The sequence below is a fragment of the Hyposmocoma kahamanoa genome, unplaced genomic scaffold (assembly GCF_003589595.1).
Source record: "Hyposmocoma kahamanoa isolate Upper Pololo Valley unplaced genomic scaffold, ASM358959v1 80, whole genome shotgun sequence".
NCBI classification, from domain to species: Eukaryota; Metazoa; Arthropoda; class Insecta; order Lepidoptera; family Cosmopterigidae; genus Hyposmocoma; species Hyposmocoma kahamanoa.
The window spans coordinates 836442-854666 of record NW_020654051.1 but is presented as its reverse complement, the minus strand read 5'-3'; the positions used below and the strand labels follow the sequence as shown (position 1 = coordinate 854666).

The window sequence follows — 18225 nt, the reverse complement described above, 5'->3', positions numbered from 1 at the left end:
ATTTATCCCAAAATTAGAAAATTGCCCAGCGGTTTAACGACACGCTGTGCCGCCCGCTGCCTTGTCAGTTGCAATCGGACACTTGTCAACGTTGGATCTCAAATCGTTGGTGTCAAATTTTCTCCGCCTGTTCTTATTTATTCATAATAATTTCCACCGCGCGGGTTACGAACACGAGGCGCGGCCATCCACACCTCACTCCTAAAATGTAAGCGTGCGTAAGACATACCTCGCCTTAACAAAAAGCTAATTAGGAAAATATACGAGTACATCGCTTTGACTCAATCTATTATGAAATATTGTATTACTACCTAAGGAGCTACAACAACATTCCTGCGAATCCATACAAGTCATCGCTGTGCGTACAATACATTCCAAACCACAGTTACCAATTACCAAAGAGATAAATTGTTTCGTATGTGGAAAGCAACGTCTACAAATATGAACAAGCGTTTGGTCTATACACGGTTTAGGAATAAGGTAAATAAGTTGATTAGTTCTGCAAAAAATAAATATAGAAGGAAACAATTAATAAATTGCAAGGTAGACTCAAGAAAGATATGGGCACATATTAATGAGTGGACGGGGAGAGTGAGACCTAACTTAGATAATATTATAGTGAAAAACTTAGGTAAAACAGACTATCTATGTAGTAGATTTGCAATGACGTTTAAAGGAAATATTTGAAATCAAGCATTACTGTAATTTAAAATTTATGGATAGGAAAACGTAACGTAGTTATAAGAAAGTGAATGCCTTACGGGTAGAAAAATTATCAAAGACCTCGATAGAAACAAAGCACGAGGTGTAGATAGACTACGAGTGCAAGACCTAAAATATTTTAAGAGAAAAATTAGTCCTATTGTGGCGAGTTTCATTAAAAAGGGTATTGAAAAGGGAGTTTATCCTGATCAGCTGAAAAAAGTTTTTCTACGACCAATATATAAAAAGGGAAGCTATCTAGACTATACTAACTATAGAACTGTGGCAATATTGTCAATAATTAATAAGGTGCTGGAAAAGGTTGTCGTAGGCCAAGTAACTCAGTTTTTAGAGCAACACAACATCCTGTCAGGTGCACAACATGGATTTAGGAGGGGTAGGAGTACGGGTACTGCTCTTAGTTGCTTTGCAGAAACCATTAATTAACACACGCCTTGATGCAGGTCTTCAGGTGCTCGTTCTTTTTATAGACTATAAAAAAGCTTTTGACACACTGACCATGATGTTTTGCTTCAGGCGATGAATGTATGTGGAATAAGAGGGCCAACTAATGAGTGGATTAGGAGCTACTCGTGTAAACGTAATACGTACACCGGGGGCAAGGGGGTAAGACAACTGAGATAGAACTGGGTGTACCAATCGGGTCTGTGTATGGTCCAGTGGGTTACATTAAGCACGTCAGTAGGGTAACCAATGTTGATGTTGACCAATGATATTACGTGCCTTATATACGCATCTAAGAATGTACAAGAGTTGTCCAGTAATATCCAATATGATTTAGAAAACGTAACTAAGTGGGCACATTATAACGGGATAATTAATAATAATAACGCACACACTCAACATAGCCCCGCACTGGCCCTAGGACTGGCATGTTCCCTGGATCTGTCTGAACAAGTCCTGAATTTTAAATAAAGATTTTTCAAAAATTTGTAATAAATTCATTTATTTATTTAGGCGGGTAAGATATAAAAATACAATAAAACTTTTAATTATATGAATAAAATTGGGTTCTTGCGGCAAGGTGCCAAGATGCTGGCTGCGTTCCTCCTTTGTATGGCTATGATAATACGTTGGGCGACGTAATGCCCGCCCTTGGGTAATACAATTAATTCAAAATGTCAAATTATGTTCTTATTACGGTTTAAATATTCATTTATAAAGTATAACAAATAATAATGTAATAACGCATACACTCAACATGGCCTCGCACTAGGGAAACCCTGTGTCACGGGTGCTATGGACACACACATAGACAACCACAAATAACACCCAAACTGACGAGAAAAATAAATGTAGGCCATACAAATAACAAATCCAACCTGGGGCCTCTGCGTGGCAGTCAGGCATGGTAACCGTTCGGCCACGGAGGCAATTATTAACATTGCCAAAACAAAATGTATGCATATACACTCGCCACATAACCGTGTTGCAAAATCGGTGGATCTGAGGGTATTAAATACAGTAGGTCATTCGTATGAGTGGTTGCATAATCTTAAATCTGGATAATGATATTGAATGGAATAATATTGAATTATCTGTGATAATACTGAATTAGTAAACAATTTTAGGTACTTAGGGTTGGAAATAGATCAAAATTTTAATTGGAAAACCTCATATTAATTATATTTGTACTAAGTTAAGACTCATTATTAGTAAACTTTATGAAATAGTTAGAATATTGAATAAGCGGACGTTGCTTGTGGTGTACTATGCACTGGCTGACTCGTTGATTAGCTATGGTTTAGGTACATTTGGTCGTAATTACAAAGCATATGTCCAGGATATTTAAAAAAATCAGTTAATATTAATAAAAGTTTTGGTATATAAAAACGCCAAACAAAAATATAAAGACGATTATGAAATGTAAAATATTGCCAGCTGATAAAAACGAAAAATTTACGATAGCCATTGAAAATTGTTATAAGAGTGAGGATAAGTTATTGGTATATAACAGGTATAACACAAAAAGAGCTAGAGAAAGGAAATTAAATAAATGTAAAGTTAATGATAATTATGGAAAAAGAACTGATAAATATATTATACCAAAAATATACAATAAAACAGACTGGCTCAGTGAAAGTACGAAGGTTAGCAAAAAAGTGTTGAAAAGGAATTTAAAAAATTATTGCTAAGTGATGTAATGTTTTAGTGAAATAAATATTATGATTAGAGATACCTAGTATAATTTAGCAAGACACTTTAGAAAATTAGCTAGTATTTAATGCAACTTAATTAATGAAGAATTAACTAGAATAGATATAGGTAAATACATGTAAAAGAGCATTGTCTTGCCAACAACCTGATGGTGAGGTTATATATATATATCCTCAACTTTGAGAAAACACTTTTAGTTGAACGATATAACATGCTACAGTTTTTTTGGCACTCACATTTCAGCACAAATTGTGCCGTTCTTCCAAATGTCTACGAAAAGTAATTTAATTTATATAACCATCACACGTACGGAATAAACTTGCTTCGTGAAGTTTCGCAGAACATAATTCTTTCGAAATATTTCCTTTTATTTTACTCCACATTCCTTGTTCGTTTTCCGAGATGTGTTGAAGTGCAAGATATTTTAAGCACTGATTCACACAAGAGGGTATGTATACAAGTACGTTGTTATATACGTGACACAACCGCGACGCGACATTGAAGTGACATTTATTCAAAAGCCACGTATGAAAATTCGGAATCCAGCTTCTGACGCGCCTATATTTTTTTATTGTCACTGTTCCACATATCTGACGATAAAGGCTAAACTTCCAAAACAAAATTTCCAAAACCCACATTTTTGTCAAGCATTTTTTCCATTGCATATCTACAAGTGGTTCAGTATAAATACATATCTTAGGTTTTGCGAAAAAGCACATAAATAAAGAACAATACGAATCAATTGCGTCCCGGGTCACGTTTCGTATCGGATTTCATTACCGGGACTAACGAACTGAAATCCTAGAACAAACTGTGATTGATTTTACAGTCTGCGTTGTCGCTGTGCACCCGGTAACAAAGTTATGAAATAGCTGATACGGGATTGGTAAAGATTTTTAAGGGAATAGTACTTGCAGTTAATAAGGGTATATTATAATAGGTACACCTTCAAGTGGGAATAAGAAGATCTGTTTGGCTTCAAAGAGTCATTTTGACCCATACTGGCATACATCAAATAATTATCATAACGTAAATGAATTTTGTTTTAAAAAACAACATAGCGAACGAAAAACTAAACAGAAATGTCAATAAAAAGCCAATTGGAATATGTCAACGTCCCACGCATGTAACAAACAAATCCCGTGACGTCACAGTCCCGGATCCCGCTAATTGAATAAGCGAGGCTTGATCCCGGGACTCGGCCCCTCTCTATTTGTTACCTGCCTTTGTAGATATAACAAATTGACTGCCGGCTGTCGGTCGGCGCTTTTTCTACACCGAACTCGCTAAGGGGACTTTTTCAGTATACGGAGTTACCAATCGAAAACACGGACAAATTGAATGGTGCCACATTTGGCACGAGAGACAGCCATGACATGTGCATGAATTGCCACGGTCGATCTGAAAGTCTTTGTATACGCTTCGGACTTAGGTTTTTTTTCATAATGCCAAGTAGCGGAACGAACAAGTTGTGCACCTGGATCCATAACAGTTGCAGTGACATTCAGAGCTCTAAATCGCAAAGATGTTAAGGGCACTGCCACTGTGCCCGTCACCCTGAGACAGAAGTTGAAAAGTCCCACGTGTCTGAAATTCAACCAGCACCCTTACCCTTCTAAACCGGAACGCAGTAAAAACCCCATTACTGCTTAGTGGCAGAAATAGGTAATGGCAGTACTTCCCTGGACGAACTCTTTCACAAGGTGCTTTACTGTTACTTCAGGTTGGCCGAAGCAAGGACAATTTGTTTAGAATTTCCGATGGTTCTAACTGGTTCGTTTGTCCGGTGCTATCCAAGAGATTGCCGACCTCGCATCGTGCCCTAAGAGCCTCAACACCCGCACGCTTGAGGATTTAACGGCAACTGCCAATAACAAATTTAAAGGGCGTAAAATTCTTCGTTTAAATAACAATTTTTAAATACTTTGGTTCATATATATTTTTATTTTATAGCTATGTTGACGTAAAAAAGAACAGTTTTTAACAAATAACTGAACTTTGAATAAACAGACCGCATTATAATTTGACCAAACTACAGGAACAACAATTTTTTCTAATTATTAATACAAAGATCGAACACTCAGAAAAAACACTCAGAAACAATTCCTTCGATCCGGTCGGATTCGAACCGACGTCTTCTTGCATACCGTGCCAGACGCTATACCAACTAAGCCACGGAACGAACCAACGGACCTCACGAATTCTTCTATGTGCTTGCGTCGTGTCTTTGTACTTGGTCTTTCAACGACTTTTTAGTCGTAGCGCCATCTATGAGAAATCTATGACAGATTTATCACCCAGTTAGTATCTTTACAGCTACCAGTCCTGACGAGAGATGTCGCTATTCACTGTATTAATTAAATTTTTATTGAATTGATATTCAATTATTTTTTGTGAAATTACTTCACTAGTTTGTTATAATTATTAAGACGTCGGTTCGAATCCGACCGGATCGAAGGAATTTTTTCTGAGTGTTCGATCTTTGTATTATAACAAACTAGTGGAGTAAAGTGCCAGAGTACCTACACCAATTAAAACAAACTATGAAATTCTCTGTACTATGACTATCAGACCAACGTAATAATATCCAGAATACCCAAACCAGAACGAATTTAGAAATGATACTAAAAATCGAACCCGTGCAAACTGTAGAACCACCGGCATGGTGTTGGAACTTGTCTCGTCATATTTTAACGAAAGAATTCAGAAAGTAGACATAAATGGAGTAACTTCCTTGGGTTCTCCGGTAAAAATGGGTGTTCCGCAGGGCTTAATACTTGAACCGTTCTTATTTCTCATTTATATTAATGATCTACCATTCTTTGTTAAGGACCTTTGCGACATAGTATTGTTTGCAGACAATACATCCTTGATTTTTAATACAGACATGTCCGTCTGTGATATGTGATGTCTCACATTAACTATGATATTATTAACGATACCCTTTCAAAGGTAATTTATTGGTTTAATGTTAACAATTTATTGCTCAATGCCAAGAAGACAAAGTGTGTTTGTTAAATTTGAATTACCTAATGTAAAATCGACTAGTCCAATCATAGAAATAAATGGAGAAAAGTTAGACTTTGTTAATAAAGCTGTCTTTTGGGAGTGACTTTAGATAGTAAACTTCAATGGTTTCCACATATATCTTCCTTGTGGCTGTGGTATCGCAATTCATTTACTTAAATATTTTGTATGCCCGTAAAAATATACATAATTTCATTAAGAAATTAAATAAGATTTAAGAGAATAATTAAATAAGATATTTGTAATACTAACCTTAGAACTATGTCCAAACTCATGGTACCACGATTTCGTTTAACTAAGGTCAACGATTGTTTTATGGGGAACTGTATACGTTTTTACAATAAGATTACCGAGAATATATTAAGATTATCATTTCCTAAGTTTAAAACTTACATTAAAAGTATTTTAATTGAAAAGTCATATTACAAAATTGAAAAGTATGTTTTAGATAAAGAAGCACGGAAAGACAACAAGAGTCTAGATTCCACACATTTATGATTCAAAGTGTATTCCATAGCATTTAAGTTTATTTGAAAATAGCAATCCCTAGAGTTTCTTGCTCGTTTTTCTCAGGGAGGTCAGCGTAGTGAACGAGCAGTAGCTTAAAAATGACGTTTTCAAGTGCAAAAATGTTACCTAAGGAATAAATGATTATTTGACTTTGACTACCGAGGTTGTCCATTTTCACGTTTTGTTACCTTTCTTCGAAGTATCGGTAGGTCTAAATATTATTTCCAATATGTTGTTTGAAATTGCACCATATTAAGTTAATAAAAGGCTTAAAAAGTTGTAACATAAATACTAGAACTATGTTGACATTTCCAATAGACGTTGATTTTATTTATGTAATAGAAATGATTATTCATAATCTATCGCGTATCTTCCTGGAGCGCTGACACGCGGCGGCATAGTTCTATCATCTCCAGAGCTCATATCGTCATCGTCGCGGTCTTCATCTGGAACAGAATCTCATAAGTACATACGTAGCAAGTATTAAAAAAAGTTTCACACCGCCGCTCGTGCACGGCATAACTATCAAAGGGTAAGCCATATTCCGCCAGTGGCCCAATGCAGGTTTAAAACTTCATATATTTTCCAAGGGTTCTGAACCTTTTTCAACGCAGAGTTTCAATGTTTTCACAAACATGCACAACTGTAACTTTAGATATTAAAGTCATATGTAGATGCCGCCTCAAAGATTGAATACGACGAACTTGCAATTAAACTATAATATGTAGAATCCGTGGTAGCCTAATGGTTTGACCTACTGCCTCTCAAGCAGAGGGTCGTGGGTTCGAATCCGGGCTGGCACCTCTGAGTTTCTCGGAATTTATGTGCGAAATTTAATTTGAAATTTACCATGAGCTTTTCGGTGAAGGAAAACATCGTGATGAAACCTGTACGTCGAAGAAGGTTCACAACACTCGGAAAACGTTTGAAGTCCCTAACCTGCATTGAGCCAGAGTGGCGAACTAAGGCCTAAAAACCCTCGTCTGAAAGAAGACCCGTGCCCAGCAGTGGGACGCATAAAAGGGTTGATGACGATGATGATGATGATGATGTAGAATCAATATAAATGTATAAAGGCTATGTAAATCTGTATTAAAGAATCCGCTGTTACAAAAGTCTCATGGAAGTTGCTGGTTGTTACAAAATAAATAATTAACGACAAGATAACAAAGCTAATATTATATATCTTTAATAACTATCTTTCATTTTTTCGAAATTTTAGTCTTATTACATTCAGAGTGTGAAACATTATATTCTTATAAAAAATTCTGTATTTTTGCAAATTCTATATACTAATTAAAAGCGGTTGTTCTATTTTGTGTTGGAAGGAGGACGCGGTGGATAGTTCTATCATCTCCGAAATCTGGATCCTTTTTTCGTAACCATCTTTTGAAGTAATATAAAACATCATCATCATCAACCTATTGCACGTCTCACGGCTGGGCTCTAGGCTCCTCGAAGGTGAGAGTTGGGCCCAACACAGTAGCCTAACAAGGTGTCCTCGTACCTTGTCGTCGTACCTTCTCACGTTTTCTAAGGAACCTTTCTTCGACGTGCAGTTTCACTACGATGTTTTTCATCATCGTTGAAATGAGGTATTACTGAACATACTACTAAATATTCACGTAGAGCTCCTTGTGAAAGAGTTCGTCCAGGGAAGTACTTTACCCATTCCTGCCGCCAAGCAGTAATGTGAGCATTACTGTGTTCAGATTTTGAAGGGTTAGGGGTGCTGGCTGGAAATACAGGCACATGGGACTTGTCTGCTTGTGTTTCGGGGTGACTGGTGCGGTGGCAGTGCCCCTCAGATCTTAACAATTTAAAGTTCTGAGTGGCCCTGCAACTGTTATGGACAAGTGTGACAAGATTGTCATCAGGTGCACAACTAATTAATCTCGTCACTTGATATCATAAAAAACGGAAGTATGAAACTTTGAAAACATTAAAAAATAGTCAATTTCATCTTTTTGTATGGAAATCATTTTGTCCTGATATTTCTCATCACATACAATGAAAGAATCCTTACATAAAACTGTCTCAATCACTACTAAACAATTTTGATCAACTTTATTCATTTTTATGGTCAACTCACGTTTGACTAAAAAATTGACTAAGTTAAAATTGTTTTCACAAAAAAGACTTAATGGTTCCTAAGACAGTTTTCTTGTATCTTCTATGGTTTCAGATTTCCCCATACTGTCCCATTAAAAAAAACATTCTGTATATCTTGTTCTAGAAAATGGCCGCGGTAATGCCTACGAGTGTAGCAGGTTTTTTTTGCGGGTATCAGACTTACATACAATTATAGTTAGCTAAACTAAACTCATTTTGCTTGAACTTTGATGTTTAAAACTGAAATTATTCGTGACAAACAAGCCACGTGCTAAGGGTTGGCGACAACTCTGCCCATAACAGTGCCATGCAGAGTTTTAAATCGCAAAAGCACAAGTCCGGTCGTACGATAGTACTGCTGCCACTGGAATGATTTTGCTAAATACCAACTGGCCACCTTGGATTCAATCGATAAGCGTGTCAAGAGGCTTATAGGTGACTCGGAATGAGTTGAGACGAAGCTGCAGAGCCCAGAACACCGCCGTAAAGTTGCCTGCTTATCGGTATTCTATAGGATATTATCACGGAGAGTGTGCGAGGGATTGCACGAATTAATTCCGTCTTCCCCTTTCCATCATCGAGGTTCTACCCTTATGTTGTGGATATTCAAATGAGTCACACTCAGTGCTTTGCTTCCACTTTTATATGGCGAACGGCTATGAAGTGGGATTCGAACGGTGAGAGTGAATAGGCATTATTTAGGTGGGCATACTCCATCATCACTTTCCATCACGTGAGATAGAAGTCAAATGTGCACTTATTTATTAATAAAAAAAAGATCTGAGTTGTATTGGCAAGTCCCATGCACTTGTAGTTAATAGTATTGTCATTGAAAATTTACTTTCGAAATGAAACTATTTTTTCGGTAATGGCGTAAATCTTTTGACTGAAACGGTAGTTTATATAAAACTTGGACCAAACAAATTGTTTTATTCCAAATGTGTAACAATTGCAAAAACCGGAGGAGGCAGCGGCCTGGTTTTGCCAACTCCGATATTTGGATCATCATGTACCTTAATAATCTATTAGAGCGTTAAGATACTAGGACAAGATAGTATCGTTTTAATATGCCCATAATTTAGCATTGTATAATGAACTAGTAAGTCCCCAATTGATTTAAAAAAAAAATAAAAAAAATATAAAAATAAAAAAATCAACAATTATTTTGAGTGGGAACGTCAAATTTTAGAACATGTCACAAATGAACCATGATAGTAGTTACAAAAACGAAAAAAAAATTAATTTAACGTTATATTATAGGATTCCTATACAAAATGCGCGCTGCTATGCGGATTTGAAATATTTATAAACTATCTTTCATGGGTGACATACTCGATGTCCGTTTTATACTGTTAGTTTATCTGCTAATAAGTCTGCAAGAAAGAAAAAGAAAGTTCATAGTAGCATTGTACTTAATACTTAGATAAAACTCAATGTGTAAAGGCAAAACGTGGAACCATAGATTTAGTATATACTAAATCTATGCGCAGAACAAATACATTACCTTCAACTCTCGATCGTAGTGCAATTTGCAGAGGAAGCGACACTAAGGGATTATTCTGTTTTTCGGGTTTTGCTTGCACTTTCTGTAGTCCTTGAGGCAATCTGTGAAAAGTATCTGTATAAGATTTAGAAATCACATGCAAGTATCTTAACTAATTGTTTTAAACTAATTGATGAAGCTAATGACTGTTAAGATTCCAATATTTTGTTATATATCCAATTTTTCTCTAATTAAATCTCATTATTATCATCTTATAAGTGAATAATTATCATCACTAACTGAAAAATTAAGTATGGCAGATATTTCCAATATAGATCTATATTCTGTATTGGAAATATCACTGTATCCTACATCCAACCGTAAGGCACTGTACCAGAGTCGTCAATATACGAACAAACCAACTCACTGGAAATAATTGGAATTTTCGTCATCATCATTACTATTTTTATCATTCGTCTGAATGACGTCGCCGAGCTCGTATTCTTTCTCGAGTTTCTTAACTAAGTTCTTCAGCGCTTGCAACGTACTCCTTTGTTTTTCCCTCTTTTTGTTCACTTTTGGTTTATTCAGTAGCGTTAATAGCAGTTTATGGACATCAAGCCCAGTATCTTCTTCTTCTTCAGCCGGTTCTTGGAGACTGCTTATGGTCTTGTAGAGAACGTCGCCAGGGACTTTGAGCATCTGGACATCAGGGCCGCTACCATCTTCGCGCTCTCTGATTTCATATACCATCAATTTTGGCGAATTCTGCCTCAGACGACCTGCTTCGGTTAGCACTATTGCTGATACTACTGTTGGAGATAAAAGATTTTCTTAAATAATATCCTTATGTAAAGTATTACAAAGAGTCTACTACAATTAACAAGGCTTAAATTGTTTACTGTTCAAAGTTTTGTTACAACGTGGAAGTTGGGATGGTAGTTTTGACAGTCGCCGCTCTAATTCGCTGGGGAACATGACCGCAATGTCAAGTGAAAAAGTTATTTTATACCTTTTAGTTACAATTACTTTCGCAAGACCTGGTTCAAAGCAAAAACCTATGTTTAGAAAAGCAGCATTACGACCAGACGACACCGTAATTACTTTGAGTTGGTGCATAAATAATTCTTTTATTTTTTTACTTCGGTTCGAAATCCTTGTTCTCTTGTACTAATTTCTTTATTTGAATTTCTTTTTTAAACTTGGGTAATGATTTCAATTTTTTTTCTCTATTGATACGTATTTTTGCAAGCAATGTCCAGTCGTAATCAGTTGAGCAATTAGTACACTAGCAATAAATCCAATAAAGAAAAATTTCGACCTGGACTCTGTTTTTTCCTTTACGTGTGATTGTCAGGCTCATTATTAGTAGGTATCACCACGTATTCCTCAGATAACTTTCGGCCAAAACACAGTATTATTCTTATTATATAGATGTTAAAAAATATACATCATTTAATATTTCTTCTCAAAGATTTATCTGATAAGTTATTTAAAACTCAAATTCTTTTTAATAAAATTCCCAAGCCTTGTAACAAGATTTGGTTCGAATTTATTATAATCAAAATTCGTATTCAAGTTTCACAGAATCGTATATTTCGTTTCCTCATTTCAGGTAGACGAGATCACGAAATGAAATTTCTCGTGCTAAATTTCTACACGTGCACCGATGATTTTGGTATTATTGGCTCAATTTGGAGCTGATAATGCAGTTTGGTATATGCAATACCTATTACATATACATTTACAATAGCGTTACTACAGACGTGAAAATTATTGAAAGTTTGCTATAATTTCATAGTATTGTTTTACCTAAAACAGTTTATAATGTAACACTTAAAATTAAAAATTATTGATGGGGCCACCCATACCAACTAACTTGCGCAATGTATTAATAGCTATACAAAGAGGGAATGCTGCAAAAATCTTGGGCAATCTTTTAATCCCAAAGTCGTATTATAAATTAAACTATTTTTTAGATTTCGGTTTTCTCAAACAAACCTATGTTTATGTTGAACATCTTCTTCTTCTTTTTCCTGTCCTTACCTCACGCTAGATGGGGTCGGCACAATATGTATTTTTTCTTCCACTCTCCCCTATCAGCCCTAATTTCCTTATTCACACCTTTCTTATCCATCTTTCACACAATCCATCCATCTCTTCTTTGGCCTTCTTTTCCCCTTATATCCTTCCACATTCATACTTAACATTCTTCTCGTCAGGTTAATCTATTATTCCACATCGTTTCCGTCACTACTGCCACTTTCAAACTTCCCCTGATGTACTCATTTCTTATCTTATAATTTCTCGCACTCCACATATCCATCTCAACATTCATATTTCCACTAATGGACATCTATTTTGCTGTTTTTCCTATTTTTCACTTCTGATCGACTTCATATTTATTATACATCCATAACAGTTGCAGTGCCACTCAGAGTTTTTAATCGGAAAGATCTTAGAGGCACTACTACTGCGCCAATTACCCGGAGACATAATAAGTGGACAAGTCCCATGTGCCTATCATTTCACCAGCACTCTTACCCTTCCAAACCTGAACGCAGTAATTCTCACATTACTGCTTGGCGGCAAAAATATATAAGATGGCAGTATTTCCCTTAAAGAACACTTTCACAAGGAGCTCTATTGCTACTTAAATGTTTTGATTAAAATATATAGATATAACGACATCAACGAATAAATTAACTTGACCGCCAAGGGACAAATAGTAGCGACAAATCGATGCGATTATCGTCACGATCGATCGAAAGGAGAAATACGTCTGTATATGGGGCCTTTAGAGATGGTGGTTTTATTGAATACAGTTTTATATCGGGGTTTTTCAAATTTTAAAATAAGCGTTATTTTGAGTATTGTTTTTTTTGACTATTTGCCCCTTTGCATGGTCTCCATTTTAAGGCATTAGATCGCCATTAAAATTTGTACAATAAAGTATGTAGCCTTCATTAGTGTACTATACTTATGTGTAGTACATACAAATAAAGCAATATCTTACCAACAATACAAAGAACCTTCATAATGCAACGCGTAATCCGAAAAATAATTTTCAATAAATACAAATCATTAATGAAAATGTAATAAAGATCGAATTTAATTTGTTTTATGGCGGTTTTTACGACTACACTCGGCGTCTTTCTGTGTGGCAGAAAATTGGTTAATCGTAAATCGCTTTCTTATTTATTTGACTTATGAGTTTTTATGGTGACGTCAGCAGCCACTGGTCATTTTCATGGCGAAACTTTTCTCATTTCATCATTCTTAAAACTCTCACAAAAATCATTTGGAGGGATAAGCCATAACGTTGATACAACGGCTCCTTCTATACTTAAGATTTAAAATCAACTTAAGCCACTTCTGAAACGACGGTTCATATTGTACAAAGGGCAATGGACTATACTTTTTTTTTGGCTATCTATTGTCATTGTAACGATGTTTTACTATCATGATAATCAATTATTTTTTGTAAAATTATTCCACTAGTTTGTTAGTAGCACTAGAGCTCCCTGTGAAAGAATTAATCTAGGGAATTACTGCCACCTTTCCTATTTCTGCCGCCAAGCAGTAATGTGAACATAAATGATTTCTATTTCTGTTTCTATTTCTCAGATCTTTTGCGATTTAAAGCTAGTTGCACTGCAACTATTAAGGATAGGCATGTCACCATGCCCAAGCCTTTTCCGTTCCGTCTCTTGATATTATATAAAAAATAATCATTAATGGACGTCACATGTACACGTTCATAAATAATAAAATCGCAAAGAAGCTGAATCTGTCCTTCTAATATAATATTTTAAAGTTTTTCAGTTTTTTTTTTTAGAACTGTCGTCTGCTACCTGTTTACCTCAATAATTAATAGATTGAGCCAATACATTTTAATAAAAACAGAAGTGAATTAGTTTGCCACTCCATGAACCCACAGATTTTTCTTTTGAAAAAACTTACTTCGGCCGAGTGTCGAACTATCAACAATTCCTGACGACGACGCCTCGTAGCGGCGTAACACGTGTTGGGTACTTTTTTAGTGGTGGTGTTTGTGTCTTTGTAAACAACACACGTATATATGTATTAAAGAAAGCCGTGGTAGCCTATTGGTTTGACCAACTTTGAGGAGACTAGTTGGATGCCCAAACAGGTGATTAACAAACCTGCTGGGTGTTACGTCACATCAAGCAGGCTTGTAAATGTTTTACTGTACCGTTAACAATGACTCAAAGCTACGCACTTCCTGCAAAGGAACAATGAATTAGACGATCACATTATTATAATCAAATAGAAAACTAAAACACCATTCTAAACTATGCTGGAGACATGTATAAAATATAAATAGTATTTAATTATACAAAAATGTGTGGACAAGGAAGACAATAGGGAATTCAAAAGAGAATAGTCAAAATACGAGAACTGTCGATGTTGGTACTGCTAAACTATTTCAGTTACTTCCATAGTATAAAGTCCTACGGGATTCTCACGTGGACCAAAGCGGCAAACATACAAACCACATTTGTATTGCAAAAAAAGAGGCGATTCGTTCTGTGTATTATTATATATTCTTTATTGCACCAAACAAATAAACAGAAACAAAAAAATAACATAAGGTGAGCAAAGGTGGACTTATCTCTAAAAGAGATCTCTTCCAGCCAACCCAAGGCAGTGAGAGCAAAGGTTTTAAGCGGGGAACGGCGTGCAAAAGAGATAACAAAAGATGATAATCTACATGTGTAAAATAAGCATATATAAAATTACCGTTAAATAATTAAAATAGTATATAAATAAATAGACTACATAACGTATAATACATTGTATCAATAAACTTACACATATACAAATATGATGATTATTAAGAGAGTTCAGCAAGAAAGTGCGCTGTCAACCTTTTCTTGAAGGAAGCAATTGACGGACTAGACTGAATATGGGAAGGGAGTCTGTTCCACAGCTGCGCTGCACGAGAGGAAAAGGAGTTGTAAAAGAAATTTGTTTTACAACTAGGATGAACGAGCATCTTAGTGATGCACGGACGCCTTGAGCGGCTAGGAGGGGGAAGCAGTTGGAACCGGGAACGTAGGTAGGAAGGAGAATTTGGGTCATGAAGTATATTAAAAAGGGTGAACAGGATATGCACATCACGGCGAAGGCGGATTGGGAGCCATTTTAACCGAGCACGAAATTCGGAAACGTGATCAAATTTTCGGAGACCGAAAATAAATCTGATAGCCAGGTTCTGTAGACGCTCTAGTTTGTTTAAAAGGTCTTCGGTAGCATCCAAGTAATAAACGTCGGCATAGTCAAGAATAGGGAGTAAAAGAGTTTGCGCAAGCATAATTTTGGTGTGAAAAGGAAGAAAGTATTGGAGACGTTTGAGAGAATGATATGAGAAGTACATTCGTCTGCTGACCTCATTGACATGAGAAGTCCAAGACAAGGTGCAGTCCATTACTAACCCGAGATTTTTAGCCTTGTTAGTATATGCAATTGGAACTCCGTCATATACCAGCGCAGGTACCAAAGACCAGTCCAACTTGGACCTCAATCTGCTACTGCCCACAATCATTGCTTGAGACTTGGCTGGATTAACCAAAAGGCCAAATGACTTGGCCCATAACTGAATGGCAGACAAATCACAGTTGATAGACGCAATTGCCTCCGCTACCTCGCCCACTTCAAAATTACGATAAAGCTGAAGATCATCAGCATATAAATGGAAGGGAGAAGAAATGACACGGGAAATATTATTAATAAAAATAGAGAAGAGTAAAGGAGAGAGTACGCCACCCTGGGGCACACCAGCAGTTAAGTTAGACCAAGATGACGAGCCATTATTGATTTTCACGCTCTGCTGGCGACCGAAAAGATACGAAGAGAACCAACTTATAATAGGAGAGGGGATATTAACAGCCTGAAGGGCACCAAGAAGAATGTCGAAGTCAACAGAGTTAAAAGCGTTGCTGAAATCCAAGAGGGCAATGGCAGTGAGTTTCGTTTCATCCATAGCACGACGTATGTCCTCCGTAATGTTCAGTAATGCTCCAATAGTGCTATGAGATGGACGAAAGCCAGACTGAAACGGACATAAAAGATTATAGGAGGTAAGATGAGAATAAAGTTGTGTATGTACAATGGATTCTAGGGCTTTAGAAAGAATGGGGAGAATGGAAACAGGACGGTATTGTGAAAAAGATGTAGGATTCTGGATTTTAGGGAGAGGTATGACAAAAGCCTTTTTCCATTGAGTTGGAAAGACATAGCGCGAGAGAGAAAAATTTATGATGTAAGTAATAACCGGCGCAATGTCCTCCAGCACGGGAAGAATCATTTCGAGGCTCAAATTGTCACTGCCAATGGCCTTAGTGGAAATCGAGCGGATACTCTTTTTTACAAGATCAACCACCACCATCCCATCCCATCATGTACCATCATGTATCATCTAGTCTCACGGGTTTCTCTCAGAGAAAAGTTTAAGGAGACTGGTATCACGACTGTGGCATTACAGTACATTTACTCAAACATTCTGTACGCCCGTAAAAATATACATAATGCTATTAGTCCCGAACTCATGGTACCAAAATGACTCTTTTATGGGGATCTGCATACGTTTTTACAATAAAATTCCGGAGAATATATTAAGATTATCATTGCCTAAGTTGAATAAATATATATAAACACGTGTTTTATAAAGGTTCTCACTATATAGTTAAACTTATCACAGTGAATAGCAGTAAAAAAAATTTGTTTAAATATTTGTAAAATAATAATAAAGCACACACTCATAACCCCGCAATAGGGAAACCCTGTATCGCGGGTGCCATTGACACACACAGACAAAATCACAAATTACACCCAAACTCATGAGACAAATAAATGCTATACAAACATTTTTTTCCTGATAGGGATTCAATCGCAGGGCCTCCTGGTTAAGGTTAAGTTAAAAAAACCGATATTAGAAAAGGCCTGGTCGACGAGCCAAAAAAGTTTGAAAGCCTTTGTTCTAAATATTCATTCGCACTGTATTTTTTTCCACAATTAGCGACTAGAACATATAGCATTATATATATAACATTGAGTACTGTGTAATTTTAAGCATGGTAGCAGTAGAGGTCCTTATTAAAGAGTTCGTCCAGGGAAGTACTGCCACTTTATCTATTTCTGCCGCCAAGAATTGTATTGTGTACCAATATTTCTGAATTCCGGTTTGGAAGGGTAAGAGTGCTGTTGAAATTACAAGCACATGGGACTTCTCAATATATGTCTCAGGGTGACGGGCGCAGTGGCATTGCCCTTCAGATCTTTGTGATAAAAAGCTCTGAGTGGCACTGCAACTGTTAGATACAGACGCTTAGCACTTTTTACTTCTATAGCTTTTTTAATATATGTTGAAACTGCTTAATAAAATTACAAACTTCTTTAAATACAAGATAGAATCAAAATGTTAAATTCACCAAATAGTGTTCTATATTAATCCGGTCGTCCAATGCACACACATATAACACAATGCGAGCAACAATTGTCGAGTACCTTCCGGGTTTTAGCGGATCCCATCGATATGATATGAGGTATGTTCCACATTGCGCATATAATATTATGGGTTACAAAATGCTGGTTTGACATATAGGATCCATTACTCATGATGATCAATCCATAACGGAGAATTGACGCACTGTAGCCACGATAAATCAACAAAGAAATGTTTTTGGGAGTCATTCTAATAATGGCTTAGATCCTTTACATTACTCTCGACAAGTTTTACAGATGGCGATATTGTTGATTTTTACGTTATTTTGTGTAGGTGATATTTTACGTTTCTTTAGTGTAAAATTGTTTACAATTCCTGAAACAATTTTCGTTTTAGAAATTGTAAATTTAAATTTAAAAGCGATATTGATACAAACTACAATAATATTAAACTTAAATCGTAAACATTACATAGAGGTAACATTATCTTACAATGCAGAAAATGTCTCGCATTCCATTTTGAATTCTTTGCACTAGAGAAGAACGGGAGATATTTTTCTAAAAGATTACCGCAGAAACGTCTCGGTGCGACTTGAGCGCTTTTCTTTGTTGCTTTGTACGATTGTTTACAAGCTAGGGAAGGGAACAGTTGAATAGATTTTGTCGATAATATAATCAAACGCAATCCGCACTGGACTAACTTGAGCCCAGTAATGCGACATGTATCCATTGGTACAGATTGTTAA

General features: G+C 36.2%; 1 protein-coding gene across 2 annotated transcripts; it reads right to left on the bottom strand.

The window, feature by feature from the left end:
• Nucleotides 1-6489: 6489 nt before the first annotated feature.
• Nucleotides 6490-13157, bottom strand: LOC113233821. 2 transcript variants are annotated; one of them, XM_026469037.1, is made up of 4 exons: nucleotides 13029-13157; nucleotides 10440-10824; nucleotides 10034-10134; nucleotides 6490-6863 (listed from the first exon to the last, which is right to left on the bottom strand). In XM_026469037.1, the coding sequence occupies exons 1-4, from the start codon at nucleotides 13048-13050 to the stop codon at nucleotides 6766-6768; spliced, it is 606 nt and encodes a 201-aa protein (XP_026324822.1). In that variant the 5' UTR covers nucleotides 13051-13157; the 3' UTR covers nucleotides 6490-6765. The 2 variants fall into 2 exon arrangements, with proteins under 2 accessions (XP_026324822.1, XP_026324821.1); XM_026469036.1 differs by having other exon boundaries at nucleotides 10440-10827; nucleotides 13029-13156.
• Between the last annotated feature and the right edge of the window lie 5068 nt (nucleotides 13158-18225).